General features: G+C 44.8%; 1 protein-coding gene across 5 annotated transcripts in view; it reads right to left on the bottom strand.

Annotated features, from left to right (window-relative positions):
* The window catches only part of LOC115649174 (polyamine-modulated factor 1-binding protein 1-like), an 88,245-nt gene that overhangs the window by 26,670 nt on the left and 38,315 nt on the right, over window positions 1-23,260 (bottom strand). For 2 of the 5 annotated variants that reach the window (XM_030557849.1, XM_030557850.1), the window contains 4 exons: window positions 17,073-17,179; window positions 14,424-14,489; window positions 11,604-12,149; window positions 10,032-10,175 (listed from right to left, as the gene is read on the bottom strand). In XM_030557849.1, the coding sequence (XP_030413709.1) occupies window positions 10,032-10,175; window positions 11,604-12,149; window positions 14,424-14,489; window positions 17,073-17,123 (807 nt within the window). In that variant the 5' untranslated portion in view covers window positions 17,124-17,179. The remainder of the gene's footprint in view (window positions 1-10,031; window positions 10,176-11,603; window positions 12,150-14,423; window positions 14,490-17,072; window positions 17,180-23,260) is intronic. The other 3 variants (XM_030557851.1, XM_030557853.1, XM_030557852.1) reach the window with 3 other exon arrangements.

Genomic DNA, 23,260 nt, shown 5'->3' with positions numbered 1-23,260 from the left:
CCTCCAGCCATGGGGCTTCACACTCCAACCCCTGGCCGCATGGCAGCTGGCTCCAATCCCTGACTCCCAGGCACTGATCCTGAGCTCCAACGGCTGCCGGCCCTGGGCTCTGGTGGGTGATAGCTCTGGATGCTAACCCCTAGCCCTGGCCGTGCAGCAGCATGCACAGCCCCCAAGTGCCAGTCCCAAACCCTGGCATCAGCCAAACCCCCCCGGCTGCATGCTCCGACCCCCAGCCCTGGCGGCCGACCTCAGGTACTGCTCCTGGATATCGACCCTGGGTTCCGGCAGGTGCTGGCCATAAGCGCCGATCCCCGGCCACAGTTGCCAGCCCTGGATGTAGATTCTCAGCGCTGGTCACAGAGCAATGGGCACCAAACCCAGGCTCTGGCAGGTGCTGGCCCTGGATGCCGACCTCTAGTCTTGGTTGGGCAGCAGCAGGCTCTGGTGGGTGCTGGCCCAGGACACAGACTCCTAACCCCAGCTGTGCAGCAGTGGACATATACCCCAAGTGCCAACTCTGGGTGCCGACCCCCGGCCCCGGTCACACAGCAGCAGGTGCTGGCTCCAGGTTCCAACCCCTGGCTGCATGGTAGTGGGTGATGATTCCGGGCCCTAGACATGCAACTGAGAATGCTCACCCTGGGATACAGTGGGTGCTGGCCCAGGGCGCCAACCCCTGGCTCCAGGTGCCAACCCACATCTCTGGCCTTTGCTCTGTCACCCTATACCTCTCCATCCATCCTCCCTGGTCCCCACTGCCTTACCCTGACCCCTCCATTCAGGTTGTAACTTGCCAGATTTGCTGTGAAAAGTGATATTTGTATGTTTGTTAGTATCACTTTTCACAGCATTATATTTGAGTCCGCAAAAACCCCTGCATAAATAAATTACAATGATCTGGATGTGTATACATGCATATTTATTTGTTTTTTCCAATGTTAATAAAGTATTTTAGGAAAAAGTGTCAGTGCAGACACCAGCAAGAGTTGGTAGCCACACTGAGGCCACGAAAAACTTTGTTGTGAGAACCCCTGTCTTAGATTCAGGACCACATTTCACTTTTTTCATTCTCCAAGGAGACAGCTAGCAAAAACAAGGAACTTGAGACTTTATATTTCCAAAAAGAATTTTAAAAGGTGTACTAATTTTTCAGGCCATTGGTGGTACACCATAAATAAACCATCAATAAATCAACAAAAATACAATTGTAAAACACCATTCTCCCACTCCCACCCCCTTACAGGTAATTTTTAAGAGCGTTATTGTGTTATCTGATTTGCGACAATTATTTCATGACTCTGGTCATCCCTCAAGAAATCTTTATACTCTCAGGATTAATGTTATATAGAGGCACTTTTCACAGCAACACATCAGCAATCACTGCTAGCACTAGAAACAGACTACTCATTGCACATTAAAACTGGGCAATATCTTGTAGACCAGTGGTTTTCAAATTATGGGTCACGACCCAGTACTGGGTCACAGAATGTAAGGCACTGGGTCGTGGCAGCTCTAGTCAGCACCACCGACCAGGCTGTTAAAAGTACTGTCGGCAGTGCTGCCCGGTTAAGGCAGGTTAGTCCCTACCTGTTCTGACACCGCGCTGCGGCCAGCAGCAGGTCCGGATCCTGGGGGGGGGGGGGGGCACAGAGCCTAGGAGCCAGACCTGCTGCTGGCCGTTTCCAGGAAGCCTGCCATAGCCCCCCTCCACCCGCTGTGCGGCTGACAGGAGTTGCCTGAGGTAAGCTCCCAACCCCATGCCCCAATCCCCTGCCCCAGCCCTGAGCCCCCCTAACCTGGAGCCCCTTCCTGCACCCCAAACTCCTCATCCCGGCCCCACCCCAGAGCCTGCACACCCAGCCCAGATCCCTTTCTGCAACCCAACTACCTTCCCCAGCCCAGTGCCCCCTCTCACACCCTGAACGCCTCATTCCCAGCCCCACCCCTCACCCCAACCCTCTGCCCCTCCCACACCGCAAACCCCTCATCCCCAGCTCCGTTGGGTCACAGGCATCAACTATTTTCTTCAACTGGGTCACCAGGAAAAAAGTTTGAAAACCGCTGTCTTAGACAACAGAAAAGACCTCTTGAACAAATCCTCTGTCCTCAGACAGCTAATGGAATCCTATAACTGAGTCCCTTGTCCAGCTTTATTAATATCTTTGACCTGCTGAGTCCAGTACACAGCATATTCTGAAGAAGGAGACTGCTGATGGATATAACATATGGCAGAGTATGTCCTTCCAGGTAAGGCTGAAGAGTTTTGTTCCTTTTCAGTTGTACAGTATGTTAAGTCCACTTCCTCACCGTGTATACTATACCTGGGAGAAGGTCTCCCCATCCGACCTCCATTACCCCAGACTATCCAGATCTCTTGAGTGAAGGCCACCAGCTACTCTTTCCTAGTTTCCTTTATGTTCTTTCCCTGAGGGAGGGACTTTCTCCTCAGACTTTGCCAATACTGCACTACAATATCCTGGAACTGGGGAGGGGAGGGGTTAACAGGTGCATCTTTCTTCCCAGTTTTGAGTAGGAATCAAATAAGACAAAAATAGTAGAGTATCAGAGGGGTAGCCATGTTAGTCTGGATCTGTAAAAGAAGCAAAGAATCCTGTGGCACCTTATAGACTAACACAAAGAATACTTTCAGGACAACACTGAACAGCGCACTGATATAGTTATCCTCCCGCCAACAGCACAAGAAGAACTCCACATGGACTCCTCCTGAGGGTCGAAATGACAGTCTGGACCTATACATTGAATGCTTCCTCCGATGTGCACAGGCAGAAATTGTGGAAAAACAACATCGCTTGCCTCATAACCTAAGTCGTGCAGAACGCAACGCCATCCACAGCCTCAGAAACCACCCAGACATTATAATCAAAGAGGCTGATAAAGGAGGTGCTGTTGTCATCATGAACAGGTCTGACTACCAAAAGGAGGCAGCCAGACAACTCTCCAACACCAAATTCTACAGGCCACTTCCCTCAGATCCCACTGAGGAATACGCTAAGAAACTGCAACATCTACTCAGGACACTCCCTACACTAACACCGGAACAAATCAACATACCCTTAGAGCCCTGACCAGGGTTATTCTATCTACTACCCAAGGTCCACAAACCCGGAAATCCTGGACACCCCATCATCTCGGGCATTGGCACTCTCACTGAAGGACTGTCTGGATATGTGGACTCTCTACTCAGACCCTATGGCACCAGCACTCCCAGCTATCTCCGTGACACCACTGATTTCCTGAGGAAACTACAGTGCATTGGTGACCTTCCAGAAAACACCGTCCTAGCCACCATGGATGTAGAGGCTCTCCGCACAAACATCCCACACACAGATGGAATACAAGCTGTCAGGAACAGTATCCCTGATGATGCCACAGCACAACTGGTTGCTGAGCTCTGTGCCTTTATCCTCACACACAACTCTTTCAAATTTGATGACAATATACATCTCCAGATCAGTGGCACCGCTATGGGCACCCGCATGGCTCCACAATATGCCAATATTTTTATGGCTGACCTGGAACAACGCTTCCTCAGCTCTCGTCCACTCACGACCCTTCTCTACCTACGCTACATTGATGACATCTTCATCATCTGGACCCATGGGAAGGAGACTCTGGAAAAATTCCACCACAATTTCAACAGCTTCCACTCCACCATCAACCTCAGCCTGGACCAATCTACACGGGAGGTCCACTTCCTAGACACCACGGTGCAAATAAGTGATGGTCACATTACCACCACCCTATACCGAAAACCTACTGACTGCTATGCCTACCTTCATGCCTCCAGCTTCCATCCTGGGCACACCACACAATCCATTGTCTACAGCCAAGCACTGAGGTACAACCGCATCTGCTCTAACCCCTCAGACAGAGACCAACACCTACAAAATCTCCACCAAGCATTCTCAAAACTACAATACCCGCACGAGGAAATAAGGAAACAGATCAGAGCCAGACGTGTACCCAGAAGCCTCCTACTGCAAGACAAACCCAAGAAAGAAACCAACAGGATTCCACTGGCCATCACATACAGTCCCCAGCTAAAACCCCTCCAACGCATCATCAGGGATCTACAACCCCTCCTGGACAATGATCCCACACTTTCACAGGCCTTGGGTGGCAGGCCAGTCCTCGCCCACAGACAACCTGCCAATCTGAAGCATATTCTCACCAATAACTGCACCATAGTAACTCTAGCTCAGGAACCAATCCATGCAACAAACCTCGATGCCAACTCTGCCCACATATCTACACCAGCGACACCATCACAGGACCTAACCAGATCAGCCACACCATCACCGGTTCATTCACCTGCACGTCCACCAATGTAATATATACCATCATATGCCAGCAATGCCCCTCTGCTATATACATCGGCCAAACTGGACAGTCTCTACGGAAAAGGATAAACGGACACAAATCAGATATTAGGAATGACAATATACAAAAACCTGTAGGAGAACACTTCAACCTCCCTGGCCACACTATAGCAGACCTTAAGGTGGCCATCCTGCAGCAAAAACACTTCAGGACCAGACTTCAAAGAGAAACTGCTGAGCTTCAGTTCATCTGCAAATTTGACACCATCAACTCAGGATTAAACAAAGACTGAATGGCTTGCCAACTACAAAACCAGTTTCTCCTCCCTTGGTTTTCACACCTCAACTGCTAGAACAGGGCCTCATCCTCCCTGATTGAACTAACCTCGTTATCTCTAGCTTGCTTCTTGCTTGCATATATATATATATGAATACCCACTTTGTCAGATGCATGTAGTGGAAATTTCCAGGGGCAGGTGTGTGTGTGTATGTATATATATATATATATATATATATATATATATATATATATATATATATGGCAGGTGTGTGTGTGTATGTGTATGTATATATATATATATATACATACATACATACATACACATACACACACACACCTGCCCCTGGAAATTTCCACTACATGCATCTGACAAAGTGGGTATTCACCCACGAAAGCTCATGCTCCAAAACGTCTGTTAGTCTATAAGGTGCCACAGGATTCTTTGCTGCTTTTAAAAATAGTAGAGGTGCTCTTCTAAACTCTACCCACAAACTAAACTCCATTCTCTCATGGTACAAAAATGAGATGCCATTCACAATAGATTGTGCAGATCTACATACTATGATTGTCCATCAGCTTGATCAGCTGTGAAATAATCAGTGCTGAATTTGTTCCTGGACTTGCCAGGGCTGAGCCCTGGAACCTGTGGATTGGCAGTTCATAGCTATGGCATCTCTGGGCTTGCTGCATCAGTTATGAATGTAAAAAAGCTGCTTCAGCCCCAGCACCTCTTTCATTATAAATTAAGCACTGGAAATAATTAATGTTGATACTGTATGTATAATTAGGCTTCAAAATCAACACCTCACAGAGATGAATGGCAGTTATTCACATTTCTCAGAACTATCATTTCAGGCTGCCTGGAGGCTCTGTGTCAACAGGTTCTCTGGAACCATGAGGGCTAGATTTTCTGGTCTGCTAAGGCCACTCTGTGCTGCATAAACAGTGTAATGTGCACTTAAAGCAGCTGGTGATACTCAATGGAGCATTCTCCCTGTGTATGAGGAATTACTGCTGGCAGAGGTAGTTTGTCTACTTTCTGTCTCCCAACTCCTGATATGAGAGTTTAAGGTACAGCCAGTCTAGAACCCAGGTCTGCAAAGTTGCTAGGTAGTAGACAGCACTAGAGTGCCATCTGTTGTTGCTTCATTACTTATGACCCTCTGTGGACACAGACGGTGGGAAGTCTCACCTCAAAGGGTCTGAGAGCCAGCAGCCTCATGGCTTCTGATTGGCTCTTTACCCTACATAAACCTAAAGGGACACCTAGGTAATAGCGTGGATCTCATGCAGCTGCTACAACCATTCCTACTCTTGAATTCCTGGTTTTGACCAGGGCTTGATCTGGAACCTGAATTCTAACTCGGACTCTGACCCTTGGTATTGACCCTAGTCTGGAACCTGACTATGAAAACTCCTCCGTTACTCCCAGCCTCAGGTCTGACCCTGCCCTGACCCTTGGCTCAGAATGCCCTTGTCAGGATCCTGACAGAGAGGGTGAGAGGAGGCAAGGCAACTTGGAGCTTTGCTTTGCTTGATTCTCCACAGGCATACATTAGATCTGCTTCCCTGCAGCTCAACATCAGGAAGCCCTCTGCTTGGACACTGCGGAGAATTAACCCCTTAATTTTCAAATGAAAGGTGACACCTAATGCTCCAGAATCTAAGCTATCACAAAAAAAGTATTTGGGCTTGCTGAGTTGCTGTAAGTTGGTCCAATTTACCCCTGGCTTTGTGTCAGTTCTAAAAATGGCAGAACAGGACATACTAGTCTCCTAAAATAAAGATTATTTTTTGTTCTTTTCACCCCTTCTCTGATACATCAGTTTATTCCTGAAAGCAGTTTAGCATTGAATAGACATTAGGGGCTCCAAATCCAGAGGCCATGGAAGTCAATACCAAAACCCAGGCCCAGATCCAAAGAGAGTTAGATGCTTAAACCCCAGGTTTAGGTACCTAAACCCTGCACCACCTAATTCCAGGAGAGGTGTTCCTGGCTGCAGATCACAAGCAGTGATAAGCATCACTCTGGCTAACTCTGTGAGAGGGATGAGGCTTAGGACACACCCCCAGTAGAGAGATGCTTATGAACAACTGCTTCCTCATAATGGACTGTGTTGTGAGTGTTAAGAATTTGGAGATGTGCCCTGGAAGCAGGGGTTAGGAACAGTGCATGGCTGCATGCAGCAGTTCATCAGAGATGCTTTCCAGTTTGTTTTATTCCTCTCTCATTCGCTGGTTTGTTAGTTAAGGAATCCCAATATTGTTACAGCCTTCTTGTCTGGCTAGCTGAAGCAGCTCCTCAGGATGCTAGCTTTTGTGGATCCTGTTCTTAAGCATCCATTTCTCTCCATTCATTACTTAACTCAGGCTTTGCGGATCCTGTGATTTTCAAGGCACTTAAAAGTTAGGAACTGCAACACTGAGCATCGCAACATCTAAGTCCTTTTGTGGACCTGACTTCCATGGGCTTTGGCTCAGTCCTTAGCACACTTGACTAGGAATTAGGAGCTCTGGCTTCTCTTCTTGACCCAGTTCTGTCTTTGTTTCTCCCTCTATAAAATGGGAACAAAATTTACCCACCTCTCTAATATACTTTGAGATCCTTGTATGGAAAGTGGTCTACAATCGGCAAAAAAACACTTTTATTGGAATTACTGTTCAAATAGCTAAAAACATTGTGATTTCCCTCCATTGTCCAGAAAAATCAGGACTGAAGCTTCCTCCCACGAAAAAAATGAACCAACATTCATATTTCTGTCACTAATGGTGGCTTATATGCAGTTAGCCAGTGAGTAGGTTCCACATCACACCTTGTGGACAGTATAAGCAAAGTACACGAGGTCTGAACAGGCATGGAGTTTAAACTACCCTGTCAGCCCCAGAGCTGGCCCCTCTAGGGCAGGGCTGGAACAGACTGGCAGAGCAGCATAGGACAGACTCTCCTGTCACTGCCTGTGCTATATCGGTTACATGTAGACTTCACTCTCCAGAGACCTCTCTCGGGTATCTTTCAGGAGCAGTAAGTTCACTTTCAAATTGTGAAAGTGTATCAAGATATAGAAACAATCACAGACAACAAGCACAATGAAGCCAGTATATTGTTCATTTTATCCAGCAGATGGCAATCTGCTTATAGCACCAGATAGAAAACAGCGAGCAGAATCTCCCAACTCCTAATATGTGCCCAAGGATAAGTGTGTTGAGAGGAAAGAAGTTGAAGGTCATAACATATTTTAATTTTGTGTATTTAAAAAAAAATGTAAATGAGTGAATTCGAAAAAGGCACTGGATGGCAAGCAGGTCTTATATAATAAGGTAACGAATAAACCATATAACTATTAAAACAATTATTTTTAGAATACTTTCAATTTACACACACGTTCCATGAAAGAAAGAGTGCCTATCGTTTGCTCCCAAACAGGTTTTAAAAATACAACTAAACAAGTTCTCCAGGAATTCGTTAACCAATAAGTAACATAAATCATTAATACTGAACAATTCAAAGAAAATAAGATAAGAAAATGAGAACAAGAGCAAGTTCTGGAACCAACCCTATTCAAGGAAAACTTCATCCTAGATGGGGAATTTTATCTTCCCAGATCTGGAATGTTTGAAGCAGATATTCAGGGATGCAAAGCAAAGATTCCTGAATGGGGGAGTAAAAAAACTGTTTCCTGCATGATTAACAGTAGTTTCTAATGAAAGGGTTGGATCTTTTAAGAACTATTCCCCAACTATTAGAAAGAAGACAGTCTGAAAGCAGAAGGATGTGAAAGGACTTTGTTACCTATAGTAGAATCTCAGAGTTATGAACACCTCGGGAATGGAGGTTGTTTGGAACTCTGAAATGTTCATTACTCTGAAAAAAACATTATGGTTATTCTTTCAATAGTTTACAATTGAGCATTGACTTAATGCAGCTTTGAAACTTTACTATGCAGAAGAAAAATGCTGCTTTTAACCATCTTAATTTAAATGAAACAAGCACAAAAACACTTTCCTTACCTTATCAAATATACTTTTTTAAACTTCCACTTTATTTTTTTAGTAGTTTACATTAAAAACAGTACTGTACTGCATTTGGTTTTTTGTCTCTGCTGATGCCTGATTGTGTACTTCAGGTTCCAAATGAGGTTTGTGGTTGACCGGTCAGTTCATAACTCTAGTGTTCGTAACTCTGAGGTTCCACTATAGTTACCATAATGCTATTTGACTCTGCAGTTATTTATTTATTTTTGCAAAAAGAACCAGTTACATAATGCTTAGAGAAGATTGGTTCTACAACTGCTAAATTTAGTTGATTTTTTTTGGTTTTGGTGTGCCAGTTTGGGCCCCAATCCTGCAAAGACTTACACCTTCATGCACTGTGAGTAGTTCCATTGCTTTAGCAGTACAATGTATAGTGCAAGATATGCACATGTGCAAGTCTTTGCAGGATCAGGATGCTGGAGATATTTGCACAAGATTTGACTGATAAGTATCCAACAGCAAGGGTGTACAAAGCTCCTTTGATTTCCCCTCTCCCATGTCATGCCAGCCTCTGCTAAGCTGTGCTTAGTGCTTTATATTCCTACCAAAATCAATTAAGGTTGGGTCCTGTATTTACACTTTGTGAGCTTGTGAAAAAGCTAAATAAGCATAATGTTGCAGGGAATATTTAAATTTGTAAATAACATTTATAAATTAAAAGTAAATAAAATTAACACTGTCAGTACCCACCATTTTCAATCCAAAGGAAAAGCAACATTATCTAATAGGATATTTTCCATGTTATATTTCTGATACTTCAGGTCAAGTCCTTCATTTGTACAAGTCTAGCTGTGTTCTCCTTCAGATTTAAATGAATCTCTTATCTCTTCTGCACTAAAACTAATAGTAAATCAGACTATTTCCAGACTGCAGGTGTAATCATGGATGAAAAATTGTCACACTGTATGCTGACAAACCGGCAAGACAAGTTAATTCATGAAATTTCAAGTGTATGGCAGCAGGTAGATAAAACTTTGCAACTTTTCTCTAATTTAGTAGATTCAACCATATTTCAGGCTTTCTTCAATGCAGGTAAGGAGGGAAGGAGAAAACACATATGGAAAGAAAAGTCTGATTTATAAGAATGTTTATCCTTCCTAGACTACAACAAATCTTGTTCTTGGAGACAGCCCGGTACAGCTAATATGCTTGATGAAACTGGATTCTGCAGGCTTCACTAAGTTCTCTCTCTACTGATTCAGTTTCTAGTTGATATTTAAAACTTGACCCATTGGGATGTCTGTGTTTTTATCTCTCAAGCAGTTCTGCTACTCAGTGTGATCTTTTTAAAAAGTGCTTTGTAAAGATACTCCCAATTCTTGAGACCTCAGAAGTACTTTGCAGGAAAAACAGCAGAAACAAAAAGTGAAACTGACTTTTACCATTTGTTGCTGCTTCCCTTTGCTCTCCTCTTCCAGTTTGTTCATATCTGATCTGCTTCTCATATATGCTAGTTCATTTTTACACATTCCTTCCAAACCATCAAGAGAAACTTCCCCTCTCAAGGGCTGCCGTTCTTCCTGATTTAATAAAAGGAAAAATTAAGTTGGTGCAAGAGTCAATGCACATTTTATAGAGGCCATGCACATTATGTTTCTTGTTTTCATATGACAAAAAAGAGGATTTTGTTAATACTTATAATTCCCAGTTGCTATTGTTTTCATGGATTCTGGCTGTTGCACACCAGCATAACTTGTGCAGTGGTTGGTCACACCCAGGACAAACAAGTCAATTCAGAGAGAAAATATAAACCTGCATAAGGCAGAGAGTTGCTAACCAGTCATTTACTGAGGAGGAGACACTTAGATCCTGATCTTACAGTTACATGCTTGACTTTACACATGGGAGTAGTTGCACTGACTTCAACAGGACAACTTGTGTAACGTTAAGCATGTGAATAGCTGTTAGCAAGATCAGAGCCTAGGAATTAAAAATATGCAAAAAAAAAAAAAAGCTTTACGGGAAAACCCACTATAAAAATCCCTTATGGAATATACTCTATCCTATCTATTTTTAAACAGAAAATGATAGCCTTCCTATAGAAATTGAAACATACTGTAGAGTTCAATAAAGAATTCTGTCCCTGCTGTAGAAGTCTATAGGGTGGCCAAAAAAACCTAAGAAAGGATAGAATTCTCTATTCATTCTAGAGATCTTAAAATAATAACACTATTACAGTTCTAAAGTAGCCTGTTGGTTTAGGCCCCAGTTCCTCAAGGTACTGAAGCACATATCTAACTTTTAAGCATGTGACTTCAATGGGAGAACTCAAATGCTTAGGTTTAGGTTCAGTACCTCATTGAATTTAGACTCTTATTCTCTAAGTTCTCGAGGAACATTCTGTAAGGGTGAATCCATAGGTGTTCAGTGGATTTTGCAGTACAATATAGACATGATGGAATACACCAACGATCAGGTTGGCTTGCAGAGTTCTTTTACCGTCTAAAAACCAAACATGAACATTTACTCTTCAGTCATTGTTTCATCACAATAGAGCTCCCTTCAATGAGTATCCAAAGGCCTCAGCAAAATATTCATTATTAATTTGGGGCACTTAAAATGCTGTATAATAAACATGCCATACCATGTCACGTCATTACCTCTAACATGTCATTAACACTAATGCCACCAAAAGTGAAAATTGTGGAAAATTGTGGGGAGTAGGGGGAGAGTTATATTCTCTTTTTTTTAAATCCACACATTTCCATTACTTGGGTTTCAGCCACGTCACCTCATGTCTGATTACAGCAAAAAAGTAGATAGCAACCAGACATAATTAGAAAAGATGAATGATTCCATCTGGAACTGAATAGTGTTGGTTCTGTTTAAAGTTCCCTCCTTCTTTGCAATGCCCTCTGATCCACATATGCACACTGATATGCAGCACAGGGAATAACAGAAGCACACTCCTCTGAAGTCATATTAAAAGGCAGGTATCTTTGACTTACCACAGAGCAGGTTACTTCACTCTCTTGTCCTTGAGCTGGCTTATGATGCTCTTCGTATCTTTTCAGCTCAGCTTCTAGCTTCACAATCGTCTTCTGCAAGGCCTCCTTGTCCCTCTTTGACTGCAAAATGAACTTGTCATACTCATTTTGGATCCTCCTTTCCTTTTTGCAATTTGGACACTCTGGAACTTTGTATGTCTCAGCTGACAGTCCTTCTGATGCTATCTTTGAAGATGGCAAATTTAACCCGGATTTGTTTTCCAGTTTAATCTCTCTAGTACTGCGAAAAGGCACTACTACAGTGTTTGAGCGAGCCCTTAGGTATCGGCTGTGGTCTGCTGTTACTTTACGTTTATCCACAGCAGTAATAGACTGGATAGGTGCTGAAATTTTCTCCGATGGCTTCTCCACTTGAGGTAGGTTGATTTTCTGCCCCTGGATGTCTCTGGAAACATCTAAGTTTGATACATGATCCTTGCAGCTTTTGTACATAGTTCTGGAGGGGGTACTGAGACTGAAGTGAATAGGAGGAAAGGAAGTCTGCAGCTGTGGGACCCATTTTTAAATTGTATTACTTTCTCAAAAAATAATAGTTAAGTCAACTGTACTATATCTAAAGAAACAAAAACAGCATGATTGTTTCAAGATATCATAAAAGCATTGTTAACTCATGGTTAATTTTTTTGTTGCATTCTTGCATTCTCCTCCAATCTCCGTTTGTAGGCACAGAACAATAAATAAGATCTCTAAGTACTGAATTATGGAGATATTCCTAAGGAGGTTACTACCACAATGTGAAGCCTTTAGCATTCATAAATCTCAAAGTATTTTATTAAGCAAAGTAAGCATTATTATTCTCATTTTACAAATAAAGAAACTGACAAATAAAGAAGCTGAGTGACTTGCTCAAATATACACACCAAGTTAGTAACTAGATAGGGTAACCAGACGTCCCGATTTTATAGGGACAGTCCCAATATTTGGGGCTTTGTCTTACATAAATGATTATTACCCCCCATCCCCATCCTGATTTTTCACACTTGCTATCTGGTCACCCTATACCTGGACCAAGAATAAAACCAAGTTACAGAAATTTCAGAAATTCCCAAGTGACTTGTAATCATAAATCATTTAAGCGCTTTTGGAAATACCACTCCAGCTCTCCTGGTTCACCAGCTAGGGCTCTGCCCACTGAACCACTCTGCCTACCATGAAGTTAATGGGAATTTCGCTGTAGTAAGGAATGACTAAGAAATGCAGGATTTGGCAGGTACAGAATTCTTCCCTAGATTTATTATTTATATAGTACTGGCACTGAATTCCACAATACACTGATAGATAATCTACTCACCAGGTTGAAATTCTCATTTGCAGACTCTCTCTACTTATAGTTGTATTCCAAGTTTTAAAAATTATGGCCTAATTCTCAATTACTTTGCACCTTGTGTAATCATTTACACCCATTCATAGCCATAATTATGACATCTAACTCTTATACAGTGCTTTCATCCGTAGATCCTGAAGCATTAGCTCCAATTCATCCCTGTGCTAATGCTCAGTCTGGGGGAAGCCAATGCACCTTCCCTATTCTGGGGTTGTTGGGAGTTAGATCAAGTCAAGCACAGTTTAGAGCAGCCTTAAGGGTTGCCCTAACTTGCACTGCAACTGCAATGGCCCCTACAGGGGCTGTGCCACCTAAGAACAGCTGGAGTCATGACCACCTCATCTCAATCTGCACCCAACATGCTTCAGGCACCAAAGGCGCCTGGATATTCCTTGTGGATGTCCTTATAGCTGCTTTATTGTGGGTGTAAACTGCTACCATTCTGATTTGTTATTGTTTTATAGTCACTTCACACAGGTGTAAATGACTATCCACAGTGCAGAGCTCTGGAGAACCAGACCCTCTTAGTAATTTTAAAGTAATACTGTCTATCTGAAATCCAGTCCATTTAGAAAAATGAATTCAATGTACAGTCATTTCAGTTACCGGACTACACCTGCCCCTGAGCCCCTTGATAATTCTGTGATCTTAAAAAAAAAAAAAAATCAAATCACATTTTCTTACCTCTTTTCTTTCCCCTGATGCTGTATGAAAAACCCACACAAACAGCAGAACCTGACTAGCTATACAAGGAAATAGTGAAAAAGAGTGTACGCCAAGTGCTGTCAAATGCACAAAGTAATCAAGCTGGAAGAAAGATCTCATTTTGCTATAACCACCTTTGGTGCTAACTAAAATAATAATAGGTAAAAAGTTTTCAGACAGAAGTGAGATTTTTTTCAAGCTGACAGTGTCCCTCTGAGAGGTATAAACAGGACTGAGAAAAGGGAGTGAAATAATTAGCTGACAAAGATTCCAATCTCAGCCAAAACAGCACAACAAAACGGCAGAAACAGTGAGCCTTATAGCCCTTTCCAGATCAATAGATCAAAGGAATAAAACAGTATGGGGAAAAAACCTTTATTGTTCTTAAAGTGCAGATAATTACGGAAATACTAGGCATCCAAGATGAAAGAAGAAGAGCCACATAAGACAAATAAAAGTGTCAAAAGAATTTTTACACACACTTACTTAACCTGTGTGGTTTTCCACCACCTTCAGCTTGGTTTTAACCCTACAGGGCTGATTCTGCTACCATTTGCACTAATATAATTCAGGAATAACTTCACTGAAGTCAACAGCATTACATTCAAGTAAATCCAGTGCAAGTAAAAGGTAAAAACAAGGCCCAAAGTTTTAAGCACCAGCAAGTAGAAAAAACATGTTCAGCTTGAATGCAGTTGTAACTGGTCTAGTAGCAAATGCTTTGGCTTTACCTTCCTTGCACTTGTAGTCTCAAATAATCCACTTTTTTTCCTGGGATTCTTCTGAGCAGAAAGTGCCTTCAATTAAAATAGAAATAGCAAAAGCTCAACAAAGCCTTTCACCATATTAATACAAACAAACCTGTTTTATTGAACCAGTTTATATGTATTTTCTATAGGTAAGATCTGCTACTAATAAAGTTAGTAAAAGGTGTTTCATAAGCACTTTGAGTTCTGAACTGAAATACAAAAATCTGACCCACTTCATGTAAAGAGTAACTCTTACATACAGGCCACATTTCAGAGACTGACTGACATTAGAAAAGTGTTCTAATTCACCAGGAGGCTACGTTCAGAGAGTTTCACACACACCCTTCACAGTTTTGAAATAAGATTCAGCTAAATCAATTATGTACAAAAATAAAAGCTGTATATGTTGTTACTGTCACTCTTATCAACATAATTAAATTAATACAACAATAAAACTGCATTGCATCAATGTTTTTCAATTATTCTAAATTAGAGTTTGAGAAATTTAAATTGACATCCAAGGTCTAAGCCAGGGGTCGGAAAAGTCTGGCACGAGGCTTGCCAGGGTAAGCACTCTGGTGGGCCGGGCCAGTTTGTTTACCTGCTGTGTCCGCAGGTTCGGCCAAACGCAGCTCCCACTGGCTGTGATTCACCGTTCTAGGCCAATGGGGGAGGCGGAAACGGGGCGGGCAAGGGATGTGCTGGCCGCGGTGTCCTGCCGTCCCCATTGGTCCAGAGCGGCAAACCACAGCCAGTGTGAGCCACAAAGGGCTGAACCTGTGGATGCAGTAGGTAAACAAACTGGCCTGGCCCGCCAGAGGTTGCCGACCCCTTGTTTAAGCCTTTAACCTGGGTGAAAAATATTACTGATGCGCCATCCTTCCCTCAACCCCACCCTCAATTAGAACACACTTCCTGCAATTTAAAGGCACATTTGTATGCTGTTTAGTGTGAACTACAGTTAACTGTAATATATTGTCAAACAAGATAATGCACTGAAAAAAATTAAATGTTATTTATGGGTATGGCTGATTGCATATCAGAAAAAGCTATTTGTTGAATAAGTTATTTGACAGATACTGGAGAAAATGAACAAGTGAAATGTGTGAAGGCTGTTCAATCAGCTTGGTTCACCAGCAGCTCTTGCTTTTGTTACATTCACCTGACCTCCTTCCACTTTTTCTTTCCCCTCCCTATTAGGTCATGGTGTCTCTTTTCCCCCCAAGTAGTTGTTTTCAGTGTCTGCTTCTTCTTTTCCTTCTCTCCCCTTATTCCTCTCTAGCTGTCTCTATACTGTGTTCTCTGTCTCTCTGTCCCTTTTTCCTCCCATTTCTCCAGACACCATCTAAATCATAGGTGCTGATTCTATGAGTGCTCTGGGGCTTAAGCACTCATGTGGAAAAAACAGGGGGGTGCTCAGCGCCAATCAGCTGGCAGGAGACGCTCGGGGGAGGGAGGAGAGCAGCAAGCAGGTGGGCGGCATCAGGGAGGAGGTGGAGTGGGGGGTAGGAGGAGATGGGGTGACAGAGAGGCCTCAGGAGAGGGTGGGGCAGGGGCACGAGGAGGTGGAGCAAGGGCAGGGCCTCGGGGGCGGAGAGGGAGCAGGAGGAGGTGAAGCGAGGGCAGGGCCTGGGAGGCAGAGTGGGAAGAGGCGGAGCGAGGGCAGGGCCTTGGGGGAAGAGGCGGAGCAAGGGCCTTGGGGTGGGGCACGCACCAGGAAAAATAAAAATCAGCGCCTGTGCTCTAAATACCTTACCTCTCTTATGGTAGCCCATCTCATCCCCCTACTCTTCCTCACCCTCACACTTCTCCATGCATCGACCCATATTCTCACCTAAAGGGCTTGGAAATATTGCCAGACACCTGCTAGTCAGAAAATTACACTTGCTAGCTACTGGCCTGTACAAAGGATGAATGGGTGGGAATTGGCCAGGGGTAATACTGTGGTAAGAGACCAATCTCCCCACAGCTGCCAGGCAAGAGGAGGATGCCGGAATTTCTATCAAGATGCTGTCTCTGGCCTCTTTTTAGTGGCTTTCATATCAGTCTCTAGCTACTAGATGTCAGATAAATCCTTGGTTGGATGGGGTCTCCACTATTCTAACTATATCTTTGTTTTTGAGTAATCCCTCTCAGTGAATAGCTCCATTGCCTACTTTGGCTCAGTGTTCTCAAGCAGCATTAGGGTGAAGTTAACTTTAATTCTTGCCACTTTCACAACTGTCCACATGATTCTGAATAGCAACAGACACAACTGACCAGAGTGGTTAGCTTTTACTGTGCTACATCTTGGGAAAGCTCTGAGCAACAGCAGAAACACTGCACTTGAACTGTACGTTTGCAGACTCAGGAAGACAGCACTGCATCAGTTTACATGCAGTTCATGTTTATAATGGTTAGAAATGTGAGGCCTGATTCACCTCTTGTTTATGCTATTTTAAATCAGAAATAAGGCCACTGGTAGTCAGTGTAAGACAAGTGTGGGGGGGGGGGACAGACCCATTTTTTCAAATGAAAAATTTACTTTCCACAGAAATTGATCGGATTTACCCAAGAAAGCCTCCTATTCACCATGAGCACGTGGATTTTTAAGACCTGCTGCAAATCACTGCCAAGAAAAAAAAATTATACCTGGTAAGCGCTATCTTGCATTGAGGTGGTTTTCATAGCTTGACTTTCCATACACTCTGCTCTGCTAGCAAAACTCCATGTCCATAGGAAATGATGAGGAGCAACAGCTGAAAACAAAGATCTGTGTCAGCTTTGATGTTGTTGGAAAACGTATTTTACAATATTTCAGTGGGATTTTCAGTCACTTATGTACTTTTCAAATCCCACACAATAATTCTGATGCACAAGGAATTACAAGCAATATCCCCATTAAAAATAACAGGCTTAGTATTCATGAGTAGGGCCCTACCAAATTCACAAGCCATTTTGGTCAATTTCACAGTCAGGATTTTAAAAAATAACAAATTTCATGATTTCAGCTATTTAAATCTGAAATTTCACAGTGTTGTAATTGTAGGGGTCTTGACCCAAAAGGGAGTTGCGGGGAGTTCACACAGTTATTGTAGAGGGGCTCGCGGTACTGCTACCCTTACTTTTGCACCATTGAGATGGAGAGCGGTGGCTGCTGGCCAAGGTCCCAGCTCTGAAGGCAGAGGTGCAGTGCAGAAGTAAGGATGTCATGGTATGTGGCATTGCTAATCTTACTTCTGCACTGCTGCATGCAGAGCTGGGCCCTCAGTCTGCAGGCACCTCTCTCCAGCCACTCAGCTCTGAAGGCAGCAGCACAGAAGTAAGTGTGGCATAGTATGGTATTGCTACCCTTACTTCTGCACTGCTGGTGGGACATTGTCTTCAGAGCTGGGTGCCCAGACAACCATCACCGCTCTCCAGACACCCAGCTCTGAAGTCAGCACAGAAGTAAGAGTGGCAATACCGCGACCCCCTGAAAATAACCTTGCAACTGACCCACAACTCCCTTTTGGGTCAGGACCCCCAATTTGAGTAACGTTGGTCTCCCCTGTGAAATCTGTATAGTATAGGGCAGAGGTCGGCAACCTTTGGCATGCGGCTCGCCAGGGCCGGGCCAGTTTGTTTACCTGCCGTGTCCGCAGGTTTGGCCAATCGCGGCTGGCCACGGTTCACCATCCCAGGCAAATGGGGGCAGCGGGAAGCAATGCGGGTAAGGGATGTGCTGGCCATGGCTTCCCGCCACCCCCATTGGCCCAGAGCAGTGAACTGCAGCCAGTGGGAGCCATGATCAGCCGAACCTGCGGATGCGGCAGGTAAACAAACTGGCCCGGCCTGCCAGGGTGCTTACCCTGGCAAGCTGTGTGCCAAAGGTTGCTGACCCCGGTATAGGGTAAAAGCACACAAAAGAGCAGATTTCACGGTCCATGATGCATTTTTCATGGCCTTGAATTTGGTATGGCCCTATTCATGAGGTAAATGCTATTACTAGCACACAACTGACCCAGATCTGGAGATGGAGTGCTTAAAATCACAAGTGCAGTCAGTGGTTGAGGGGAAGGCAATGTCACCTGTCACTTTGTAGTAGCTCCTTTACCTTAAGGTTGACATTTATGGGCTTTTCAGGGAGTCCTAAAGTTTATACAATATAGGGCTTTTAGGGTGGATGTTGTCTCTTGATTTTTGCACAACAAAAACATGTACAACCACAGAATCAGAGTTCAGAGCACTCTCCTGAGAAGTGGGAGACGCCTATTCAAATCCTTTGTGTGCCTCTGGTAGAGAGAGGGGAACTGGAGCTGGGTCTTCCACACCCCACGCACTTGCTCTAGTCTTCAAGTTAAAAGTTACAAGGTGGGCACCACCTCCTCCTCCAGCCATTTTGTGAAGGGTAAGGCATGCACCAAACTCATTCCCGCAAGAAGCAGCTTGGGCGCCAAAGTCACCTGGCTCCAGTTGATTAGATTCCATTTGTGGATTGCTAGCAGAGACAGGCACCTCCCTGCAGCCTGAACTTAGGTGCCTATCTCTGAGAGAGGGGAGAGACTTAGCGCACATCCTTGTCATTGGCTCCCAACCTAGCATGTTTGCTTTTATGGGTCGCATTCTTAGGCATCTCTCTCAACACATGCACTGGCTATGGAGCCTAGGCCAAACTCAGGCTTTGTGGATCGCAGTGTTGCTCCTGAGAGGTGCCTCCAAGTACACCTACTGTATTGGGCCCCAAGGATACGGTAGGTGCAGGAGCATCCATCCTCCCCTGGTTTGTGGATTGCTTGGAGACTTAGAAGGGAGATGAGCTTCCAGATGTTTGGCGTAAGGTAGTCACATGTGCACGCCTGGAAAAACTTAGATGGCTAGGAAATTTTTACAGTGGGCATTTTGGCTCCAAGTGAATTTAGGTTCCTACAGGAATAGGTGGCGGTCGAGCAAGGGGTTTGTGAATTACAGTGGTGCCTAAAATTGGAATTTAGGCACCTATGTACCTTTGTGTATCTGGGCCTAAGTAATTTGCTGAACATCACACAGCAACTCAACTGCAGATTAAGGCACAAGAATCTAGAATTCCAAAGTGTCTGTTCTAATCACTAGATATTTTAGTTAGTTCTTTGGGGGCAGGAGCTGTCATTTATTATGTGTATGTATTGTGCCTAGTAAAATGAAGGCCCAAGCCAGCTGAGGCCTCTAGGCACTACCATAATATAAGTTAAACAATAGACCCTGCTGCCTCTAGGAATGAAGTGAAAAGACTGGATATGCCTTTAGAAGCATTAGTATCTTTTCCACAGGCTTTGCTAAAATGGATTATTAAAATGTTTTGCTTAAATCCTTGACCTTCCTGGCCTGTACAATATCACAAACTGAAATAGACAAGATTTAAATGCCAAAATCCATTGACACTCTGCTGGGAGAACAAAATATATAAAAAACCACTTACAGGACAATCTAAAATATCATTTTAAAATGCTGTAAGGAAAGATTGCTTCAACATCTACTCCTGCTGAAGACACTCACAACAGACCATCTGCCAGGATGATTACTGATCAAAAATGATGAGCCAAATTCACTGCTGGAGTAAGTGGGTGCAGTATCATTTATTTCTATGAACTTAGCCAATGTTTCTGTAGTTTATAAATTGTTGAGATCAAAGTCACCCCTAGCTATTCTGGGGCCCTACGCAACACCCCCCTGGGGGGCAGGCCTCAGCGGGGGGAGGGAGACTGGCTTAGGGGGCAGGGAGGAACCACCCCCCAGCACTCACCGGTGGCATGGCTGGGGTCGTGTCCCTGCACTTCCTGCCGCCGATGAGTACAGGCCCGGCCCTGCTGCAGTCCTCAGGGGTGGGAAGAGGTGGGACTGGGGCAGAGTAGGGTGGTGGCTTTGGGGAAGAGGGGAGTGGGAATGGGGCTGGGGTGGAGCAGGGCAGGAAGAGGTGGGGCTGGGGCAGGGCAGGGGTGGGGTGGGAGGACTGGGGAAGAGGCAGGGCAGGGGCTGGAGCAGCATGCAGCTGCGCAGGGCACCAGGAAATGTGGTGCCCCAAGTTTCCTGGTGCCCTACACAGCTGCGTACTTTGCGTATGGGTAAGGACTGACATTATTAGAGTGCTCTCACTGAGAGTAATATATCAGTTTCAGCACATATATATTTATAGACTCGAAACCCAAGAATGTGGCAGCTACTCACTTGGGTCAGTATAGTTTAAGAGAAAAGGTAGGATATTTTTACAATGATAAGAAAAACATATGGCCACTACTGACGGTTTAAGGGACTCTTAGAAAAATTTCCCTCTATCTAATTTGCCTTATAATTACACTAAATCCTACAATAATTGCTCTCATTTAAGTATTTACTGAATATGGATTCCCTTGATGATTTTTTGTTTGGTTGTTTTTGTGTCTAGAAACCTTCTCTACGCTGGTTTCTAGATAACCCCCTACAGATTCTAGAAAGTGCTTGGCAGATTTCCATAACTGCAGGCAGATGCCTACTACCCTCTGTAACAGGACTTATTTCACTTCTAAGATTCTATATATTACTAGGGCCCAGATCTGCAAAGGTACTTAGGTTCTTAAACTCCAGATGTAGGCACCTAAGTTCCATTTTTAGGCACCACTGTGATCCACAAAAATCCTGTAGGTGTCTGCACTGCAATTGAACACCTGCAGGTGGCCCAGATCAGCTGACTGGAGCTCACAGGGCTCGGGCTGTGGAGCAGTAAAACTGTGGTGTAGACATTAGCGCTCAGGCTGGAGCCTGGGTTTTGAGACCCTCCCACCTTGCAGGTCCCAGAGCTCAAACATCAGCCCAAGTCTGAATGTCTACACTGCAATTTTGCAGCCCTGTAGCCCAAGCCTGGAAACCCTGAGTCAGTTAACACAGGCCAGCCACAGGTGTTTAATTTCAGTGTAGACATACCATATATTTCTGCTATAAAAGTTTACCAGCTACCTATATTTCTTCCTCTGTTGTTTTTCTTTAGGCATCCAGACGCCCACCTCACACCTAAGCCCTACTGCAATCCACAAACCAGAGGAAGATAGGTGTTCCTCCACCTATCTTTCCCACGGGCCCCCATCCAGTGTACAGCTTCTGAGCACCCCCAACTTCACACAAAACAGACGTTGTGGGAAAGGGGCAGGTGCTCCCTCACAGCCCAGTGGCTAGGGCACCTGCCCCAAATGTGGGAGCCCCCAGTTCTTTTACCACCTCTAGCAGGTGAGAAGGGATTTCAGCTAGAGCTTTCTACTTCTCAGGTGGGTGCTCCAACAGCTGAACAGCCTGAATGATCTCAATCTCTTTTGCTGAAGTTTTTTCATTTTAACTGAATAATTAAATCTTAATTGGGCCATAGACAGTATGAGAGTCACTCAACACTCCAGTGGAAAGTCCCTATTCTCAGCACGTAGAGGGAGGAATTGAACTGGGGGATTAGACCTATTTTCTGAGTGAGGCCCCGAACCACTGAGCTACAAGCTAGCAGCGAGGCCTCTCTCCCAGCCATCATGTGTGGAGTTAAGCAAGCGCCTAACTCCATCTCCCAAGAAACAGCTTAGGTGCCTAAGCCACCTGACTCCAGGAGAGGGGTTCCAGCCGTGAATCACGTGGACTTCAGCACCTAATTCCATGAGAGGCGTGGGCTTAGCATGCACAAAACACACCTCTCATTGGCACCTCCCATTGGCTAGCTGAGACAGCTCCCCTCCTAACATGCTAAGTTTGTGGCTCTCAGTCTACCCCCCACCCCACCTCTCTCCATATATTGTACAGGGAACCTAAGCTTTGTGGATTCCATTGTTATTCCTAGACCCCTACAAGTTAAGTGCTGCATCACCTAAATTGCTTGGGGATCCATGCCTCGCTGTTTGAAGGTATATTTATTCCCTATAGGGAACAGCAGGGAGAGCATTCAATATCCTGTCTCTGAGGACGAGAAAGGACCATAGCTACATGCCCTAAGCACAAGGACTGTAGGGGAACCTGACCTGGAAGGAAGTCTAACTACACCCAGCTGTGGCTAATTAGGAAATTCCCCAGCATATTATAAGTGTGATTAGAGAAGTTTGGCCTGTGCTGCTCTCTTGGTGTAGGAAGCAGGTTATGCTAGTTGACACCTCTCCCCAGTTATACCACTACAGAAAAGATATATTATGGGCGCATTTGTTAATGCCACTGATAACATCTGATGAAGTGGGTGACAGCCCACCAAAGCTTATGCCTAAATAAATGTGTTAGGGCTTGTCTACATCAGAAAGTTGCAGCGCTGGTGAGGGAGTTACAGCGCTGCAACTTTGAAGGTGTACACATCTGCAGGGCACCACCAGCGCTGCAACTCCCTGTTTGCAGCGCTGGCCGTACTCCCGTTTTGTCTCGGGTGTAGAGGATCCAGCGCTGGTAATCCAATGTAGACAGTTACCAGCGCTTTTCTTGACCTCCGTGGAAGGAGGAAGCCTCTGGTAATCAAGCTGGTTTCCTTTCCCGGTTTGCTCTCTCGGTCCCGGAGCCACCCAGCAAACCGCAGGGAAGGAGACCTGCTTGCTCGGGGTTCCGGGACCGAGAGAGCAAACCGGGAAAGGAGACCAGCTTCGCCGCGGTTTGCTCTCGCGTTCCCGGAGCCACCCAGCAAACCGCAGGGAAGGAGACCTGCTTGCTCGGGGTTCCGGGACCGAGAGAGCAAACCGGGAACGCCGCGGTTTGCTCTCTCGGTCCCGGAGCCAGCCAGCAAACCGCAGGGAAGGAGACCTGCTTGCTCGGGGTTCCGGGACCGAGAGAGCAAACCGGGAAAGGAAACCAGCTTCGCCGCGGTTTGCTCTCTCGGTCCCGGAACCCCGAGCAAGCAGGTC

The sequence above is a fragment of the Gopherus evgoodei genome, chromosome 3 (assembly GCF_007399415.2).
Source record: "Gopherus evgoodei ecotype Sinaloan lineage chromosome 3, rGopEvg1_v1.p, whole genome shotgun sequence".
NCBI lineage: Eukaryota > Metazoa > Chordata > Testudines > Testudinidae > Gopherus > Gopherus evgoodei.
This window is presented reverse-complemented; position numbering and strand designations above follow the sequence as displayed.